Below are 16,101 nucleotides of genomic sequence, written 5' to 3' on the forward strand. Positions count from 1 at the left end.
TTACCATGCGTCGCTCCAAGGCATTGTGGACATGTCTTCTTATATCTTTCCATTGAGGAATGAGTCTTTTCTCTTCCATCTTTGTCTTTTCTAAATATCTCGTCCCAGAATCTGCAAGGGTCCAATAACAAAGTCTTAAACATACATGGAGGACCCAAGGGCCTGGGAAGTTCCCCAGAAAGGGTCACTGAGAGCAAAGACAGCTGAGGCCAGAGAAGTTCGGATGCTTGTTGGACCTGGCCTCTGGCAGCTCAGGAGCCCCCTCCCAGCAGCTGCTAAGAGCCACTGACCAGAGCCAAGGCTCCTTGGGTTAAAGAGGGCTGGCTCCTGAATCTAATCCTGCCAGGAACCTGAGGCTACCTGACCCAGATGACCCTGAAAGGCTGGGCTCTAGGACCCAGGGCTGGCCTGGATGATGGGGAGGAGGAGGAGGAAGAGGCCTGAGGAGAGGCCCCCCTGGAACCTAAGAGGCCAGGAGCTAGCTCTAGGCCCCAGATGGTTTGGATTATAAGGCAGGATCTGGATATGACCTGAACTGCCCCATCAGGTGGAGCCCCCCCAAGGTGGGTGAGCCCACCCCCCACTCCCAGATGGGGGGGTCCCAAAGCACCCAATTGGCCATAGCCTTCCCAATTGCCTTCGCCAGGTGGTCAATGCCGGGGCCCCTGTCTGGCTGCCCGCCCCCCCCTGCCAGACCAGGCTGCCCTCCTCCATGTCCAGGCATTCTTGTTGGAATCCTCCAGATGCCCTTCAAGGGAATGATACTTTCTTCCCCCCTTTCTTTCCTGACATGTCCCCATTCCCACTTTGCAGAGGCTGGGAGACCTCTGGGGATATTTCTGTGTCCACAGTCTCCCTTCACCTTGCTCACCCTGCTTCCCTTGGATGTTCCCTCCTTCCTCCCAGGTCTTACTGCTGGGGTCTGGGAGGATGCATGTGCTGCTTCTCCCAGAGAGTTTGGGGACCCTGCTACCTCTCTGTCCCCTAGGAACCAGCCAGGGTGGACAAGGAGCAACCCGAGGGCAGATGACACAGAAAAGGGAAGCCCCGGTGGCCCCCCAGAGACCACATGCTCTCATCAGGGTAGACAGAAGCTCCTTTGTGTCTCAGGGGAGGGTCTTGATTCACCATTGTGGCTGAAAAATCTGTTCAACCTCAAGCCTAGAAAAGAGCCCCCTCTGTGGGACTCCTTTCTGGGGGGCCAGGGAGTGAGCACCCCATCCCAGAGAAGATGTGGTGGAGGACATTGCCCCTTCCAGTAGGGGTTGGATGAGGACAAGCTGGGGCTTGGGGAGGATGTCCAGAGGACAGGGGCCGGCCTCCTCCACTCAGGGCCTTCTCACCAATGGTCTCCCCACTCCGTGGGGTCCGATTCCTTCTAGTTTTGCCAGAAGCTCAGCTCGGCAGATGCTTCTGGCGCAGTCTGTCCAAATTCTATAGTAGCTGATCCCTGGCAGGAGGAGGAGGAGGAGTCCTGAAGAGAGGCCCCCCCAACCTTAGAGGCGGGGGCTAGCTCCGGGCCGCAGATGATTTGGATTATGAGGCAGATGTGGATGTGACCTGAAGTGCCCCATCAGGTGGAGCCCCCCAGGTGGGTGAGCCCGCCCCAGCTCCCAGATGGGCCCGGTTCCTTAGATCTCTGCACTCATCTCTATGGGCATGTGGCCCCTCGTTGTGGTCCTTTGGGACAGCTGCCCCCTCTTCTCTCCCTTCCGCTACGAGGCCTCCCCATCGCTCCCAAGCTGCTCTCTCCAGGTGCTAATGAGCAGGGAGGGAAGGGGGGCCTAATGGCCTTCTGTCCGCTCCCTGTCCTTGACCTCTGTCCTGAAGCCTCTCCTCTCTCTCAGACCGTGACACACACTTCTCCTGACTCTGGATCGTCCAGGTGAGCCCTGTAACCCTGGGGGTCCCTGTGGGGCTGTGTGCTCCCTGGCGTGGGGGTGTCGGGTCCCAGCCTAGCCCCTGCTGCGCTTATGGCCCTGTCCGGGGCCCCATCTGGCTCTCTGGGGCCCCCTCCGGCTCTCTGGGGCCCTGGCTCTCTCTCTGGGGCCCCATCTGGCTCTCTCTCTGGGGCCCGGGCTCTCTCTCTGGGGCCCAGTCCGGCTCTCTCTCTGGGGCCCGGTCCGGCTCTCTCTCTGGGGCCCGGTCCGGCTCTCTCTCTCTGGGGCCCAGTCCGGCTCTCTCTCTGGGGCCCCGTCCAGCTCTCTCTCTCTCTGGGGCCCGATCCGGCTCTCTCTCTCTGGGGCCAGGTCCGGCTCTCTCTCTGGGGCCTGGTCCGGCTCTCTCTCTGGGGCCCCGGCCGGCTCTCTCTCTGGGGCCAGGTCCGGCTCTCTCTCTGGGGCCCCGGCTCTCTGGGGCCCATCTGGCTCTCTCTCTGGGGCCCCGGCCGGCTCTCTCTCTGGGGCCAGGTCCGGCTCTCTCTCTGGGGCCCCGTCTGGCTCTCTCTCTGGGGCCCGGGCTCTCTCTCTGGGGCCCCGGCTCTCTCTCTGGGGCCCGGTCCGGCTCTCTCTCTGGGGCCCGGTCCGGCTCTCTCTCTGGGGCCCGGTCCGGCTCTCTCTCTGGGGCCCGGTCCGGCTCTCTCTCTGGGGCCAGGTCCGGCTCTCTCTCTGGGGCCCGGTCCGGCTCTCTCTCTGGGGCCCCGGCCGGCTCTCTCTCTGGGGCCAGGTCCGGCTCTCTCTCTGGGGCCAGGTCCGGCTCTCTCTCTGGGGCCCGGTCCGGCTCTCTCTCTGGGGCCCCGGCTCTCTCTCTGGGGCCCCGGCTCTCTCTCTGGGGCCCATCTGGCTCTCTCTCTGGGGCCCCGGCTCTCTGGGGCGTCCCCATCACAGCCCCCCCCCGTGCACCCCTCAACTTCAGCCCGTCCCGGGGTGGATGCCGGGCCGCGCTCCGCCGACCCTTCACGGGCTCCTTGGGATTCTCCGGGAAGCTGGGCCTCTTCTGCAAACCGAGGTGCGGGGGGCGGCAGCCGCCCCAGTCCCCCAGCAGGGGCTGGGCCGCATTCGGGCACCCCGCGCCCACTCCCGCCATGGGGGGTCTGCCCCGGGGTAGGGCGGATGCCGGGCCTCGCCCCTCCGGCCACAGCCGCGAGGGGGCGCCCGCCAGGGGCTCGGAGCGCCCCGGGGAGCGGGGCGGGGGGCGGTTGGGGCCCATTACCTGCGGACTCGAGCTTCTAATAGGGGCGGGGGGAGGGGCGCAGGGGCGCCTCATTCTAACTCGCGGCCGCGCGCCCCTGGGAGGGCCTGGCCCTTTAAGAGGAGGAGAAGGGGGCGGGGCGGGAGCAGGGCGGGGCTCGTGCGGAGAAACGAGCTCGGAGCCCGCCCGCGCCCCGGCCCCGCCCCCGCCCTCCCGCGCATGCGGCCTTCCGCCGGCTCCGGCCCCGCACGGCCGCCCTCCCCCAGCACGTGGGGGCCCCGGGCCAGAGCGCATGCGCCAGGGAAACGGAGGGGCGTGGCCTCGAGGCCCTCGCGGGGCGGGGCTCCGGGGGGAGGGACTGGGCCCCGCCCCTCTGCCTCGGGGACCCCGAGGCGCCTGCGCGGGGCCGCGCGGGGCGGAGGGAGAAACTGAGGCGCTCGGCCCGGGCCAGCCTTGCTGCGCATGCCCGGCCCCGCGGGCCCAGCCCGTCCTGCCCCAAGGCCGCCCCGGGGATGGGAGCGGCCGGGGCCGGGCGACCCAGGCCCCCCAGGGGTGCGGAGGGGGTCCCCCGGGCGGGGAGCCCCTCAGGCCGTGGGCCCGGGGGCGGGAGGACCCGAGTTCCAATCCGGCCCCAGACACTCGATAGTGACCCGCTGGGCAGGAGGCGGGGTGCGGCAGCCACCATTCTACCTGTGTGGCTCCTCCCGGGGGGCACTGGGCATCCCAGACCCCGCGGCCATGGCCCTGGCACAGTCTTCTGGGCCCACCTGACTGGCCCTCCGGGGGATTCCCTTCCAGGGCATTCGGGACCCTCTGTTTAGATTGAAATGACAGTCTGCTGGAGTCTTCTAGTCGATTTTTGTGAATTCTCTAGTTTATTCTCCTCGGAATGATGTTTAGGGCGAGGTTAGGGGAGACCGCGGGATTCGTTTGCCATTTGCCGCATGCCCTCATTGGGAGCAGCCGGGTGGCGCTGTGGGTACAGCGTAGGGCTTGGATTTAGGAAGACCCGAGTTCCAATCCTCAGACCAGTCCCTTGGCTCTGTTTGCCTCAGGTGTTCTCATCAGCAAAATGAGCCGGACAAGGAAATCACAAACTGCTCGAGGATCTTTGCCGACACAACCCAACTATCCGACCAGAAGGAACATGGCCATGGTGCAGCGGGCATTTGGCGAGAAGGGAGTGCAGCCTTGGTACAGCTTGGGCAATCCTTCCCTCCTAAGGACCATGCCTAATGAGCCTGGAAGAGTGAGTTGGGAACAAGCTGAAACCAGGGGGCCAGTAGGGTGAGAGTCTCATTTCACTGGGGCTCTCTGGTCTTTGGAACATAAACCACAGAGTAATGGAGACCTTAGAAGTCCAGGAGGCCACCATCCTCGCTCTGCCCACATGCATCTTCTCTACCTTTATCTTGTAGGTTCTGAATTCTCCAGATGGAATGGAAGACTCCTGAGGCCAGGGACCGTTTTTTTGCCTCTTATTTGATTGACTGATTCTGTTTTCAGACATTTAATTTTAAAATCTGCCTTAACATCTAAAGATATCTCTTATGTTTTATTAACTTCTGAATAGATCCTTCCCATCTCCCACCCCCTCACACAGTTACAAGTCAAAAAAGCAATTATTAATCACTATTTGCAGACAATAGTGCTAACCCTGAGGATACAGGGAAAACAAATACCCCTTCTGAAAGAATTAACATTCTAATCTGGAAAAATTACACATGCCCAAAGAGCAATAAAACTGATCATAACCTTTGACCCAGCAGTATCAATACTAGGCCTGTATACAAAAGGAATCATTTTTTTAAAAGGGGGGAAAACCACATAAAAGGAAGTGAAAGGGGCTGCAGGGGGAGGAAATACCTCCATGAAGGCATGGGGATGAAATCTGGAGAATGAAGGATGGCTGTTGTGAGGCTTTCTTCAAAATGGAGAGAGGAGGAAACTGAGGCTCGGTGGTAACGTCTAGGCTGCTGACCACTCATCCTCCCTGCCCCCACATTCTAGGGGTCTCCCTGAGGACTGATGGCTATTGGTGGCTTCCTACTTCAACCAGCCAGGAGACAACAATTAGATTCTAGCAGAGGGTATTCACAAAGGTGCTAGAATAGAGTTGTTCATTAAAAAAAAGTCAGACACACAAAAAGAGAGGTCTATGGGAAGAGTGAGCTTAAATTTAAAGTACTGCGGATGTGAGGAATCTGTGTCTTACAAGGACCTGATACAAAAGGATGGTCAGCCATGGGAGGAGAGAGCCTCAGGAAGTATGACCCCTTGAACCAGCTGAGACCACTGGCTTTGGACTCAATCGACAACCAGGAGTTGTAAGCTACCTATTTCAACACCTTACATCTTAATCAAGGAGCAATGAAAGCCTAGAAAACAGGGACACTGAGTCATATTAAAAAAAAGAAAAGTGAGATAAATTATAAAGGAATGTTCATAGTCCACTCAACACCTTAATTATGCATGACTAGCTGGACTCCTTCAAGGAAGATATCTCCAAGTTCTGGACACCAGGGTGTCGGTGGCATGGAGACATCAGTGAGCTCTCAGCGGCTTTGCCAGCCGAGCACCAGTGGTCTCTGAAATTGAGCCTGGCAATGACCGAGTGTGTCCCATGGGCACAACCTTTGCTATCAGGGTGAGGACCCTCTGGCTTCTGGAAGGTGGTAGGTTAGTGTTGACAAGGCAACTGCAGGTGGAACTCAAAATTCAATGAATTTAGGAGCTTTTAAGGAGTGACTTAACTAAACATTTGACCAAATATAGCCCATGAATGATGTTATAAATATCCAAATGGCCCTTGGCAGAAAAAAGGCCCCCAACGCTGCTCTAAATAGATAGGCCGGCCACAGCAATTCTGGCTCTTCTGCCAATTCTGGGGGGCCAGGATCTTTCACAGTCAGGGTCTTGCAGCGCTGGCAAAAACCACCCCTGCCCTTCTGGGCAGTGCGTTCCGCCACCCACTGACTCGAGCCAAGGAGCACCTTCTCTGGCTCCCATTTGTAGAAGCTGTCACTGCAGAGGTCCTGGCTGCCCCCTCCCCCTTCCCCCTTCTTCCCTAAAGGCAGGTACATATGTCTGGGCCCCCAGTCCTCCTCTCTTCCCCCCTTCTTCCCTAAAGGCAGGCACACCTGTCTGGGCCCCAGCCTCCTCTGCCACCCTGCCCATCACAGACATTTGCAAGTGCTCATTTTTAATTCTTTAGACCCCACACTTCTTGGTCAGCCAGATGAGGGAGCTCCCCCTCCTTCCCCCACAGGGAAGTTAGCTGCCAACCTGGGGGAGGGGGGCAGGCCTTCTCCCAGACCCTTCCCCCAGGGCCCACTGGCCTTTAGGTCAACCACCCTCATCCTATGCACACGTCCCATAATTCCCTCAACTGCTGGAGTCCACAAAGGCGTTTGCCTTTGTTCAAAGGTTTTCTCTGGGGCAAGTTTGATGGAGAACAAGCTTGGCCAGCCGGCTAAAGGCATTGCCACCCTCACTGCATTTGCAGGGCTTCTGCCCTGTGTGACTGCACTTGTGCCAAGCCAGGACTGGGCCCTGGCTGAAGGCATTCCCACACCAGACGCACCCATGAGGCTGCTCTCCAGTGTGAACTCCCTTATGGCTGCTCAGGGCTGAATGCCAGCCATAGGCCTTGCCACAGAGATGGCATTGGTAGGGCTTCTCTCCAGTGTAGCTTCTCCAGTGCTGGAGGAGCGAGGCATGCCACCTGAAAGCTCTGCCACAGGCACAGCACTGATGAGGTCTCTCTGTGGGTAAACAGACCTTCCTCAAATGCGTCCCCAGACGCCCCATCTTGGGGCTGCTTCTTGGCACAGCGCCGCCAGTGCTGCATCAGGTGTGACCTCTGTGAGAATTTCCTGACAATCCAAGGGCTTCTCTCCAATGTGGACTCTCTGATGGTCAGTGTTTGGTCTGCTGGATGCAAACTTGACCACACTCGGGTCACCCATCAGACTTCTTGCTGCTGTGAACTCTCCAGAGCCGGATCAGGGTGGACCATCGCCTCAAGACCTTGCTGCATTGTCGCAGCTGTAGGGCTTCTCACCAGTGTGAACTCTCTGGGGCCTGCTGAAGTCCAACCACTGACTGAAGGCCTTCCCACACGGGTCACACATGGGGGGCTTTACTGCAGTGTGGTTCTTTTGGTGTCAACTGAGGCAGGACATTTGCTTAAATCTTTCTTCACACATTTCATATGCAAAGGATCTCGCCCACAAGTCATGCCTCCCTCCAGCTCCTGACACACCAGGCCTGCGACGCTTGGCTGAGCCTGTTTGTGAAGGCAGAAATCCCATTCCAGGAGAAAAGCTCTGTTCTGGGGGGTGAAGGAACTGGCTTCCACGTTGAGAAGCTGCCCCCGAGGCTGGTTCCTGGTGAACATCCCTGGGGGGCCCCTCTGGAGACAGTCCTGCAATCTGAAACATCAACTGACAGGTATAATAACACCACTGATGATCACTAGCTAGCATTTTTAGAGAGCGCCCTGGGTGTCAGGCCCCTTATAAATAGTTTGATGATCTGCATGGCTACTCTGTGAAGTAGAAGTGACTTGCTGAGGGTCACACAGCTAGCGAGTGTCTGAGGGTGGATTTGAACTCAGGTTTTTCTGACTTTCCAGACACCATCCCATCTGGTTGCTTGGGAAATAGTTCAATGTTCCCTGAAAGCCACCATTGGAAGGGACTTCAGAACAAAAGCAAAAAACAAAGAAAATGGAAAGAATAAACTTTGAGTGGTGTTCAGAATCCAGAGTCTCCCTCCCGGTGTGGATGGCATTTTCCATCTGAAGTCTTTTGGAATGGTCATGGATCCCTGGATGGCTGAGAAGAGCTGGGTCCATCATGGTGGGTCATCACCCAGTGTTGCCACTACCTCTACATGTGTTCTCCTGGCTCTGTGGGAACCGTCTGACACAGTGAGCGTGCTGGTGGGTCCAAACCTCCAGGAGGTCAAAGGAGAAAAGGAGCCTCGTGCGCACAGTTACAGACAACAGCTCTTTCCTGGTGGCGGAGGACTGTAAACTGGAGGAACCCCATCAGCTGGGGAATGGCGAACCACACGGCCCACAAGTGTAAGGGAGTGCTGTTGTGCTCTGGGAAGTGATGAAGGGGACAATAAAGCGAAGCGACTCTGGAAAATGTAGCAACTCTGATCCGTACCACAATTTTAAGACCTCACCGTGAAACACACTAATGATCTCCAGAATGCCGATTGAGCAATTGGTTTGGACACGGTCAATAAGGGAATTAATTTGTAAATGCATCTTATTTTTCTTACTTTCTCAAGGGGACAAGGGGATGGAGAAGGGAATTCAAACCAAAAATTAAATTTACAAAAGTACAATTTTTATTTTAAAAAAAAGATGGGGGGAGCTAGGTGGCGCAGTGGATAGAGCACTGGCCCTGGAGTCAGGAGGACTTGAGTTCAAATTCAGCCTCAGACATTTCATAATTGACTAGCTGTGTGACCTTGGGCAAGCCCTTAACCTGGTGTTTGCAAAACACACACACACACACACACACACACACACACACACACACATACACACGACAGAGATGGGGTGGGGGCAGGGAGAGAGACAGAGAGAAAGAGGCAGAGAGAGATGGAGAGATGGACGCACCCCAGGGCCTCAGGGGAGAAGCCCCCCTAAATGCAGAGATGATGATGATGACAGGTTTATGGGGAGGGCTTTAGACAGGTCAGCTCGGGGTGAAGGTGCTACTCAGACTCGTTGTGCAGATGAGAAAACGGAGGCACAGCCACAGGATAAAGCCTCTGGGCCTCAGCTCTAAGGGCTCCCAGGGGCCTTCCCCAGAGAGTGGAGGTTCCAGCAGTTCTCCAGCATCGGAGCCGTCTCTGAGGGGGGGCCCAGGCCCCTCTACTCGTCCAGGGAGAGGTCGAGGGTCAGGTTGCCCACGCCTGCATCCAGAGAGGTGAGGCTGCTAAGCCAAAGCTGGGCAGGGAGCTGCCTGGGGAGAGCAGGCCCAAGTCGGGCCCCTGCCAGTGGCTGAGAAGGCACCTCAAGGAGACGAGGACCCCACTGAGCATGCCCCCTTCTCCCTCCTGCCCCTCTTCCTCCAAGAAGAGGTCTCTGGTCCCCGGAGGAGGACCCCTTCCATCATCCCCCTTCCTCTCCTGTGTCCTGGGGCCCTCCCTTCCCAAGCCCCCTCCTCCAGAGCTCCTGGCCCAGCTCCTAGAGAAGGGTCTCCACTTGCCCCTGCTGCCTGGTTTCTGGCCTGGCCGCTAGCCCAGGACCTCCCCCTCATCCCCCTTTGCTCAGCCCCCCTGGCTCCTCCTCTTGCCGAATGCCTGCCTCCCCCAACTAACCTTGGAGTCTCCGGGGCTCTGCTCCCTCGCTGCTACTCCTGGGGCCAAGGCTTCCTTCAGGGATCCCCTCTGCTCCAGCCTCCCCTCCTCCCAGACCCCCATCTCCTCCTGCCCATCGGCAACTTAAACTCTGCTTCTAGTTCAGTCCCAAGCTGAACTCATCATCTTCCCCTCCACCCGATCCCCCCCACTTCGGTCATGGGCACCCCACTCTCCCCATCCCTCAGCTCCCGCCTAGGAGTCACCCAGCCCCAGGATCCACCCTAGTGCCAGGGTCTGTGGATCCCCCCTTCCCATCTCCCCACCCCTGGACCATAGCAGTGGCCTGGGGGGGGGGGCAGGGATCTCCCGGCCTCCAGCCTCTCTCCAGTCCCGTCCATCCTCCATTGAGCACCAAAGGGGGCTTCCCTAAAGAGCAGGCTGGATCCTGCCGGTCCCCTCCCCCCTTCCTGGACGGATGGGATTGGGAGTGGGGAACAGTGCCCAGCCATGGTGGGGGAAGAGGACGGCACATTGGCGTCCCACAGGGTCCGGTTTGGAGGAAGGGCAGCTGGGGAGGGCCTGAGTTCAGATCCCACCTGGCGTGGATGGGAGTGACTCTGGCCAAGTGACCAGGACCCTAGGCCCTCCTCTGCCCAGGGACCCAGGGCTGCTTGGACCTCCCATGGTGAGAGGCCCTCCACCACGGGGGTGACCTCTTGGATGAGAGGTTACTAAGGATCTAGGACAACGCCCTACCAAGACAGAGGACCTCCGAGCCTTGCCATCTACGCTGCTGCCGCCCCCTCCAGACCCCGGGCACTGCCACCCGGCCCTTTGCGCCCCCTCCAGACCCCGGGCACCGCCACCCGGCCCTGCTGCTGCCCCTCCAGACCCCGGGCACCGCCACCCGGCCCTGCTGCTGCCCCCTCCAGACCCCGGGCACTGCCACCCGGCCCTGCTGCCGCCCCTCCAGACCCCGGGCACCGCCACCCGGCCCTTTGCGCCCCTCCAGACCCCGGGCACCGCCACCCGGCCCTTTGCGCCCCTTCCAGACCCCGGGCACTGCCACCCGGCCCTTTGAGCCCCCTTTGCAGGGAGGGCCACCTCAGCTTGCCCCCTGGGCCTCCCGGGCAGAGCCAGCGAGGCGGGGTGGGGCACCTGGAGCCCTGCCTTCCCTGCCCGGGCCCCGGCCCGTCCTCCGGCCCCGGCCCCCCCCCCCGGACGCCCCCCTGTCAGGAGCAGCGCCAGGAGAGCCCGAGACCCCCGGGTCTCCCCAGAAGGAGCCCCCGGCCTGGCTCCCAGAATAATGGGGCGGGTGAGAGGGCGAGTGAGGGGCCCCAGGCCCGACCTCACAGGGGGAAACTGAGGCGGGCGGGGGGAGCTCTGCGGGGGGCCCTGATGCCCCCCGAAACCCTGAGCAGGAGAAGGCGCCCCCAGCCGGGGAAGGCCCCCGGGGCCACGCCCCCAGACGCCTCTGGATTTCTCGGGGTCACTTTCTGCTCTGCCCCACAGGGCGGGGGGCACGTCACGTCCTCTTTGACAGCAGGGGTAAACTGAGGCCGGCGGCGCGCCCGGCCCACGCGGCCCGGCCCGCGCCTGCGCACTCTGGGCCTCCCGGCTCCGGACCAGGGCTCCGAGCCCCTCCTCCCTGCGCCTGTGCGAGGGGAGCAGCTGGCCAATCAGCACGGGCGCTGGCTCCAGGCCCCGCCCCGAGGCGCTCCGGTGCTGCCCCGCGGCGTTCTGGGAAATGTAGTCCTTGTCGCGCAGGGGGGGGGGAGGTCCGGGCCGCCCGCCCAGTCTCCTCGTTTTCCTGCGGGGAAGCCGGGGGTCCCACCGGACTGAACAAGGGGGAGACCGAGGCCGGGGGAGGCGAAGGGGAGGAGGGCGGCTTGGGCCCCGCGTCACCCGTGCCCCGTCTGGGCCTCAGCTTCCCCACTGTGAGGAGAGGGGGTTGGGGTCACCCAGACCCCGTCCACCTCCAAGACTGTGAGGCCGTGGGGCACCCCGCCCCCACTCAGGCCCCCCCGCCTCCGAGGTCACGTGGCCAGTGGGGCCCCCCAAGCAGGGAGGCCGGACCACGTGGGCCGAAGCGCCTCCTCCTGGGGGGCAGGGGCCCGCTTCGAGGGGCGACGCCCCCCGCGCCTCAGTTTCCCCAGGCGGACAGAATCGTCCGGGGCTCTCTAAGGCCCTGACGGGGCGGGGGTCCCAGTCTGCCCCAGAGAGAGGCACAGAGAGAACCTGGGGCGTCCCCACGACCCCCGCCCTGGCTGCCTCCCACAGAAGGGGGGAGACGGAGAGAGGGGGACCCTGACATGGGGGGCATGAACCGGATTTGGGGTGGGGGTCTGTGCTCAGTCCCCAGACGAATCGGGACGACTGGAGATGGCCCTGGATGGGGGCAATCAGGACAAAGTGCCTGAGGCGGATTCGAACTGGGGTCCTTGGAGTCAAGAGGACCAGAGTTCAAATCCTGCTTCTGACATTTAACACTTACGACAGCCCCTTCACCCCGACTGCCCCCCATGCAGGGCCATCTCCAGTCGCCCTGATTCCTGTCTGGACCCTGGATCCAGATGGTTCTGGAGGAGAAAGTGAGGCTGGGGACTGAGCAGAGCCCCCCTCACCCCAATCCAGTTCACCCGCTTGTCATGGCACCGTCTCCCCGATGGCATCGTCTGTTGGAGAGATCTGTGGGGCCGCCTAAGCGGCACGGCGGACGGAGCTTTGGCCTTTATCCAAGCGGGGAATGCCACGGTCAGACTCGGGCTTTGGGCTGGCGGCCGTGGCAGCCGAGTGAACCGGGCCAGACTGGCATGGGCAAGCCTGGAGGAGGGGAGCAGACTCGGCAGCAGGTGCTAAGGGCCTGCATCAGAGGGGAGCAGGGTCAGAGGAGACGAGTTCCAAGGGGAGCTACAGACCTTGGCCTCAGCCTGGATCCAGTGTGGAGGAGCATACGGAGTTTATGATCTAGAGGACCCCGATGACCTGGGACAGAGGGGGGACGTCTGGAGGGCAGGAAAAGGGAGGGGCTTCAGTTTGGCGTGTTGGGGAATGTGGGCCTGGAGCTCTAGAGGAATAGCAGGGGTGCATTGGGGAGGGCTGGCGCTATCAGGGGAGAAACTGCTCAGGGATGTGATTGGATGACTCGGGTTGGAAGAGAAGATGGCCCTAGAAGGGAGGGATTGGCTGGGTCTCTGTGTCTGGACTGTATCTGCCTTATCAGAGATGCTTAATAAATCTCATTCAATTGAATTGAATTATAATGATTTTGATTATTTAGTGCTGAAAGTCTGGCTGGGTGGAGGTTACCCTTCCTCTCTGCCCACCATTTCTCAGCCTCATCAAGTTCCCAGAACTCCAATGTCCTTTCCTCATCTTCTTGAGTAAACTGAAGTCCTCTCTGGTAGCTCCCTCCACATCTGGATCCTAGAGTCCATTCCCTGCTCTGCATTCTATGAAGCCAAGACGCTCTGGGTTCAGATTCTGCTGGCACCAACTCAACTGTGGGAACATAGGCAAGGTCACCCAGCCTCTTCGTGTGAGACTGAAGTGAGATGATGTGCGTAGGACTCTCTGTTTTATACACGTCAGTGATAGTTAGGACCCCACCACAGGATGCTTAGTAAGGATGGATTGGAGAGGCCAGGTAAGAAAGCCCTAGAGAGGGAGGGATTTGCACTGGGAAGACCTGGCTCCTCCCAATCCCACTCCTTAGATCTTCTACCTGTGAGGTAGAGGCAGCCACTCTTCTCTTGGCCTTTTCTTCCTCAAGAAGAAAGGACTTGGCCAGATGCTCCCCAAAGTCCTCCCCAACTTTGATCCTTTGATCTCCATCCACTTCTGTTGGTGGCTAACATTACCCACCACCCCTCATAAAAATGCAGAATCTCTCCAGTTCATCACAAAGATAGTGGAATCTTTAGTTGATAGCAGACTGATTTTCTCCAGAAGGCTTGACTTTCCATCAGACACCACTGGAGCTTCTTGATGAGGAAATCTCAGAGAATCCAACCTCCTTTGCCTAGGCTGGAGTCAAGAGAGATCGAGGACAAGCACCTCATTCATCCTAACCCATTGTTGGAATCTATGCTGGAGATTCTCCAGCTGAAAGGTCAGAGATTATCTTATTCAGTCTTCTGCCAAAGCAAGAACCTCTTAAATGATAAAAGCCCTCTATGAACCAGAATGCATCTCAGAGGCATCTCTCCAACCTCTTACCCAGTCAAAAGATACCTGAATAGGATCTGAAACAGGATTGATGGTGATTTCCAGGCCCATCTTATCCAACAATAGACCCAGTACAGGAAGGTTGTCATTCCTAATGGATTCTCAGATATGGAAGTGCCTTTTGGGGTTGTCTCATCCAACATTTCCTGATCATAAGAGAAAACATGGAGAAGGTGGGATGTGCCATGAGGTCCCACGGTATCAGAAGGGCAGCTGTGGCTTCCTGTGCAAGGTGATGATGAGTCCTGTACTGAGATGCCCCTTCCCCGGCCTGAACTCCTCAGGAACCAATGTCTAAGTGTGGCTTGGATCCTCGAAGGGCGGCCAGGGCCCGCTGGGTCTCCTCAGTGAGTTCCATGCCAAACAACCTAGAGAGACACAAAGAGATGGACCATTGAGATCCATCTTATCTGCCTCTATCGTCAGAATACAGGTGACTCTGGCCCTCTCTGATACCTCTGGAAGATATTCTTGCAGAAGCTTCCCCTCTATGTTCTGGAATCAAAGAGGGTTGGAACTGGAAGGGAGCCCAGAGGTATTTCCTCCAGCTGTGGGTCCAACATGATTCCAGAACCAAAAGAAATCGTCAATATGGCTGTAGAGGACCCATTAATTTGATGGATGTGACCCTCTATTTGACAGCCCATACAGTGTGATTTATCCTTCTATGACAGGCAATCTCAACCTCCAGGCTTAGAAGAGGCCTCTGGGGGGTGCGGCTAGGTGACACAGTGGATAAAGCACGGGCCTGGAGTCAGGAGGACCTGGGTTCAAATCCAGTCTCAGACACTTAATAATTACCTAGCTGTGTGGCCTTGGGCAAGCCACTTAACCCCATTTGCCTTGCAAAAAAAAAAAAAGAAGCCTCTGGGGTCTCATCCAAATTCCCTCTCCCTCCACCCCTCAACAATAACAATAGGAGACCTCTCTCTATTACATAAATATTTAGATGAGACCTGAGAAGTCATCAGGTCCAAGCCCCATCCCATCTACTGCAGGAGACTCTCAGCAATTATCTACCACATTCTAGTAGAATGTAGCCTCCCAGCCCTGACCTTCTAAGGTCCCTCCCCACAGCTGACATCCCATGTCCTCACTATTAAAATTCTATTTTCCAAGGGCCCTCCCAAGTCTAATGTTCCATGTTCCTAGGGTTGTCCCAGCTCTAATACTCTATGGCTGTTCTGAAATCTTTTCCCAGAGGCTGAGGAGTGCTTCTGGCTCCTTTAGCCAGGGGTCCAGCCTGCCCTCCCACCCCAGTATCCCAGGGGACTCTCACCACAAAGTTCGGAGCCTGCAGTTGGGTTGGCTCAGCCTCTCACACAGCAGTTGCACCCCCATGTCCCCCAGAGCGTTGTTGGTGAGGTAGAGTTCTCTCAGGGTCTGGTTGGCCCCCAGGGCAGAGGCAAGGTCCCTGCAGGCAGCCCCAGAGAGGCAGCAGCTGTCCAGCCTGGGCAAAGGGCAGAGGGAGAAGAGGCAGAGGGAACCTTAGTTCTCTTTGAGAATGACTCCTGGGTTCAGGAGACACAAGAGGTGACCTGGTAGATGGTGCTTTACAAGCTTCAGGAGCCATCCTAACCTGTGGGAGCAGAAGCCCTGCAGAGGCCTGGCCTCAGTTTCTAGTGTCCTCTCCCCAGGCTCCCTTGGGCTCTCTGTGACCACTCTCCATGATACAGGTCTTGATCTCAGGGCTTCCTGGCTCCAGGCTAGGCCTCTCACATGAAATCCTGTGCTTGTCATTCTCAGCCAGGTCTCTACCCTCCTTTCTCCCTCCCTGATCAGTGGCCTTGCCAAACCTTAACATAGTACTCCGCAAACAGTAAACTAATCAAATCGAGACAACAAACATTTATGAAGCACCTACTGTGTGCCAGGCAATGTTTGGGGAGACAAAGAAAGACAAAAAAGGCAGGCCCTGTCCTTAAGGAGCTCCCAATCTAGTGGGAGGTCACAGGCCAACAACTTTGTTCATACAAGACCATCCTTGAAGAGGGACCAAGCAAGGACTCCTGGTGAAGCTGGGATTGGAATTGGATATTGAAAGATGTTGGGGTTGGAGGAGGCTCTTAGGGCCCAGGAATGGGGCATGGAGGACAGGTTCAAGGAATGTCAAGGAGTCCAGAATGCTAGAACTTAAGAATTTGAGGAAAGAAAGCTGGGAGACAGGAAAGAGGGATGAAGGACTTTAAAGCGGGGGTGGGGAGGTGGGGAGAGCCAAGATTGTGGAGTGGAGGCAGGAACTCCTAGAATCTTTCCCCAGACTACTCCAAACGCCTTAAAATTGTGACTCTAACCAAGTTCTAGACTGGTGGACCCCACAGAAAGACTGGTGAAACAGTTTTCTGGCCCAGGACAACTTGGAAGATCCACTGGAAGGGTCTGTTCCATGGAGGTTGGCAAGGGCCACAGCATACCAGA

At 58.3% G+C, this 16,101-nt stretch overlaps 2 protein-coding genes and 1 long non-coding RNA gene across 4 annotated transcripts in view; 1 reads left to right on the forward strand and 2 right to left on the reverse strand.

Moving 5' to 3' along the window:
• The window catches only part of LOC141510066 (uncharacterized), a 44,490-nt gene extending 42,186 nt beyond the window's left edge, over positions 1–2,304 (reverse strand). Inside the window, exons 1-2 of one of the 2 annotated variants that reach the window (XM_074220055.1) lie at positions 1,344–2,304; positions 5–111 (exon numbers count right to left, since the gene is read on the reverse strand). In XM_074220055.1, coding sequence (XP_074076156.1) covers positions 5–79 — 75 coding nt within the window. In that variant the 5' untranslated portion in view covers positions 80–111; positions 1,344–2,304. Of the gene's footprint in view, positions 1–4; positions 112–1,343 lie in introns of those variants that run through there. The other variant, XM_074220056.1, reaches the window with a different exon arrangement.
• Positions 2,305–3,601: 1,297 nt separating this feature from the next.
• LOC141510100 (uncharacterized) lies at positions 3,602–6,105 on the forward strand. Its single transcript, XR_012474771.1, has 3 exons — positions 3,602–3,681; positions 4,185–4,378; positions 4,548–6,105. It is a non-coding gene; the product is annotated as an uncharacterized LOC141510100 (long non-coding RNA).
• Positions 6,106–11,603: 5,498 nt separating this feature from the next.
• LOC141510068 (NACHT, LRR and PYD domains-containing protein 12-like) overlaps positions 11,604–16,101 on the reverse strand; it is a 37,817-nt gene continuing 33,319 nt past the window's right edge. The window contains exons 9-10 of the mRNA XM_074220059.1: positions 14,963–15,133; positions 11,604–14,051 (exon numbers count right to left, since the gene is read on the reverse strand). Coding sequence (XP_074076160.1) covers positions 13,964–14,051; positions 14,963–15,133 — 259 coding nt within the window. The 3' untranslated portion in view covers positions 11,604–13,963. The remainder of the gene's footprint in view (positions 14,052–14,962; positions 15,134–16,101) is intronic.

Source organism: Macrotis lagotis, chromosome 1, assembly GCF_037893015.1.
Source record: "Macrotis lagotis isolate mMagLag1 chromosome 1, bilby.v1.9.chrom.fasta, whole genome shotgun sequence".
Classification (NCBI taxonomy): Eukaryota; Metazoa; Chordata; class Mammalia; order Peramelemorphia; family Peramelidae; genus Macrotis; species Macrotis lagotis.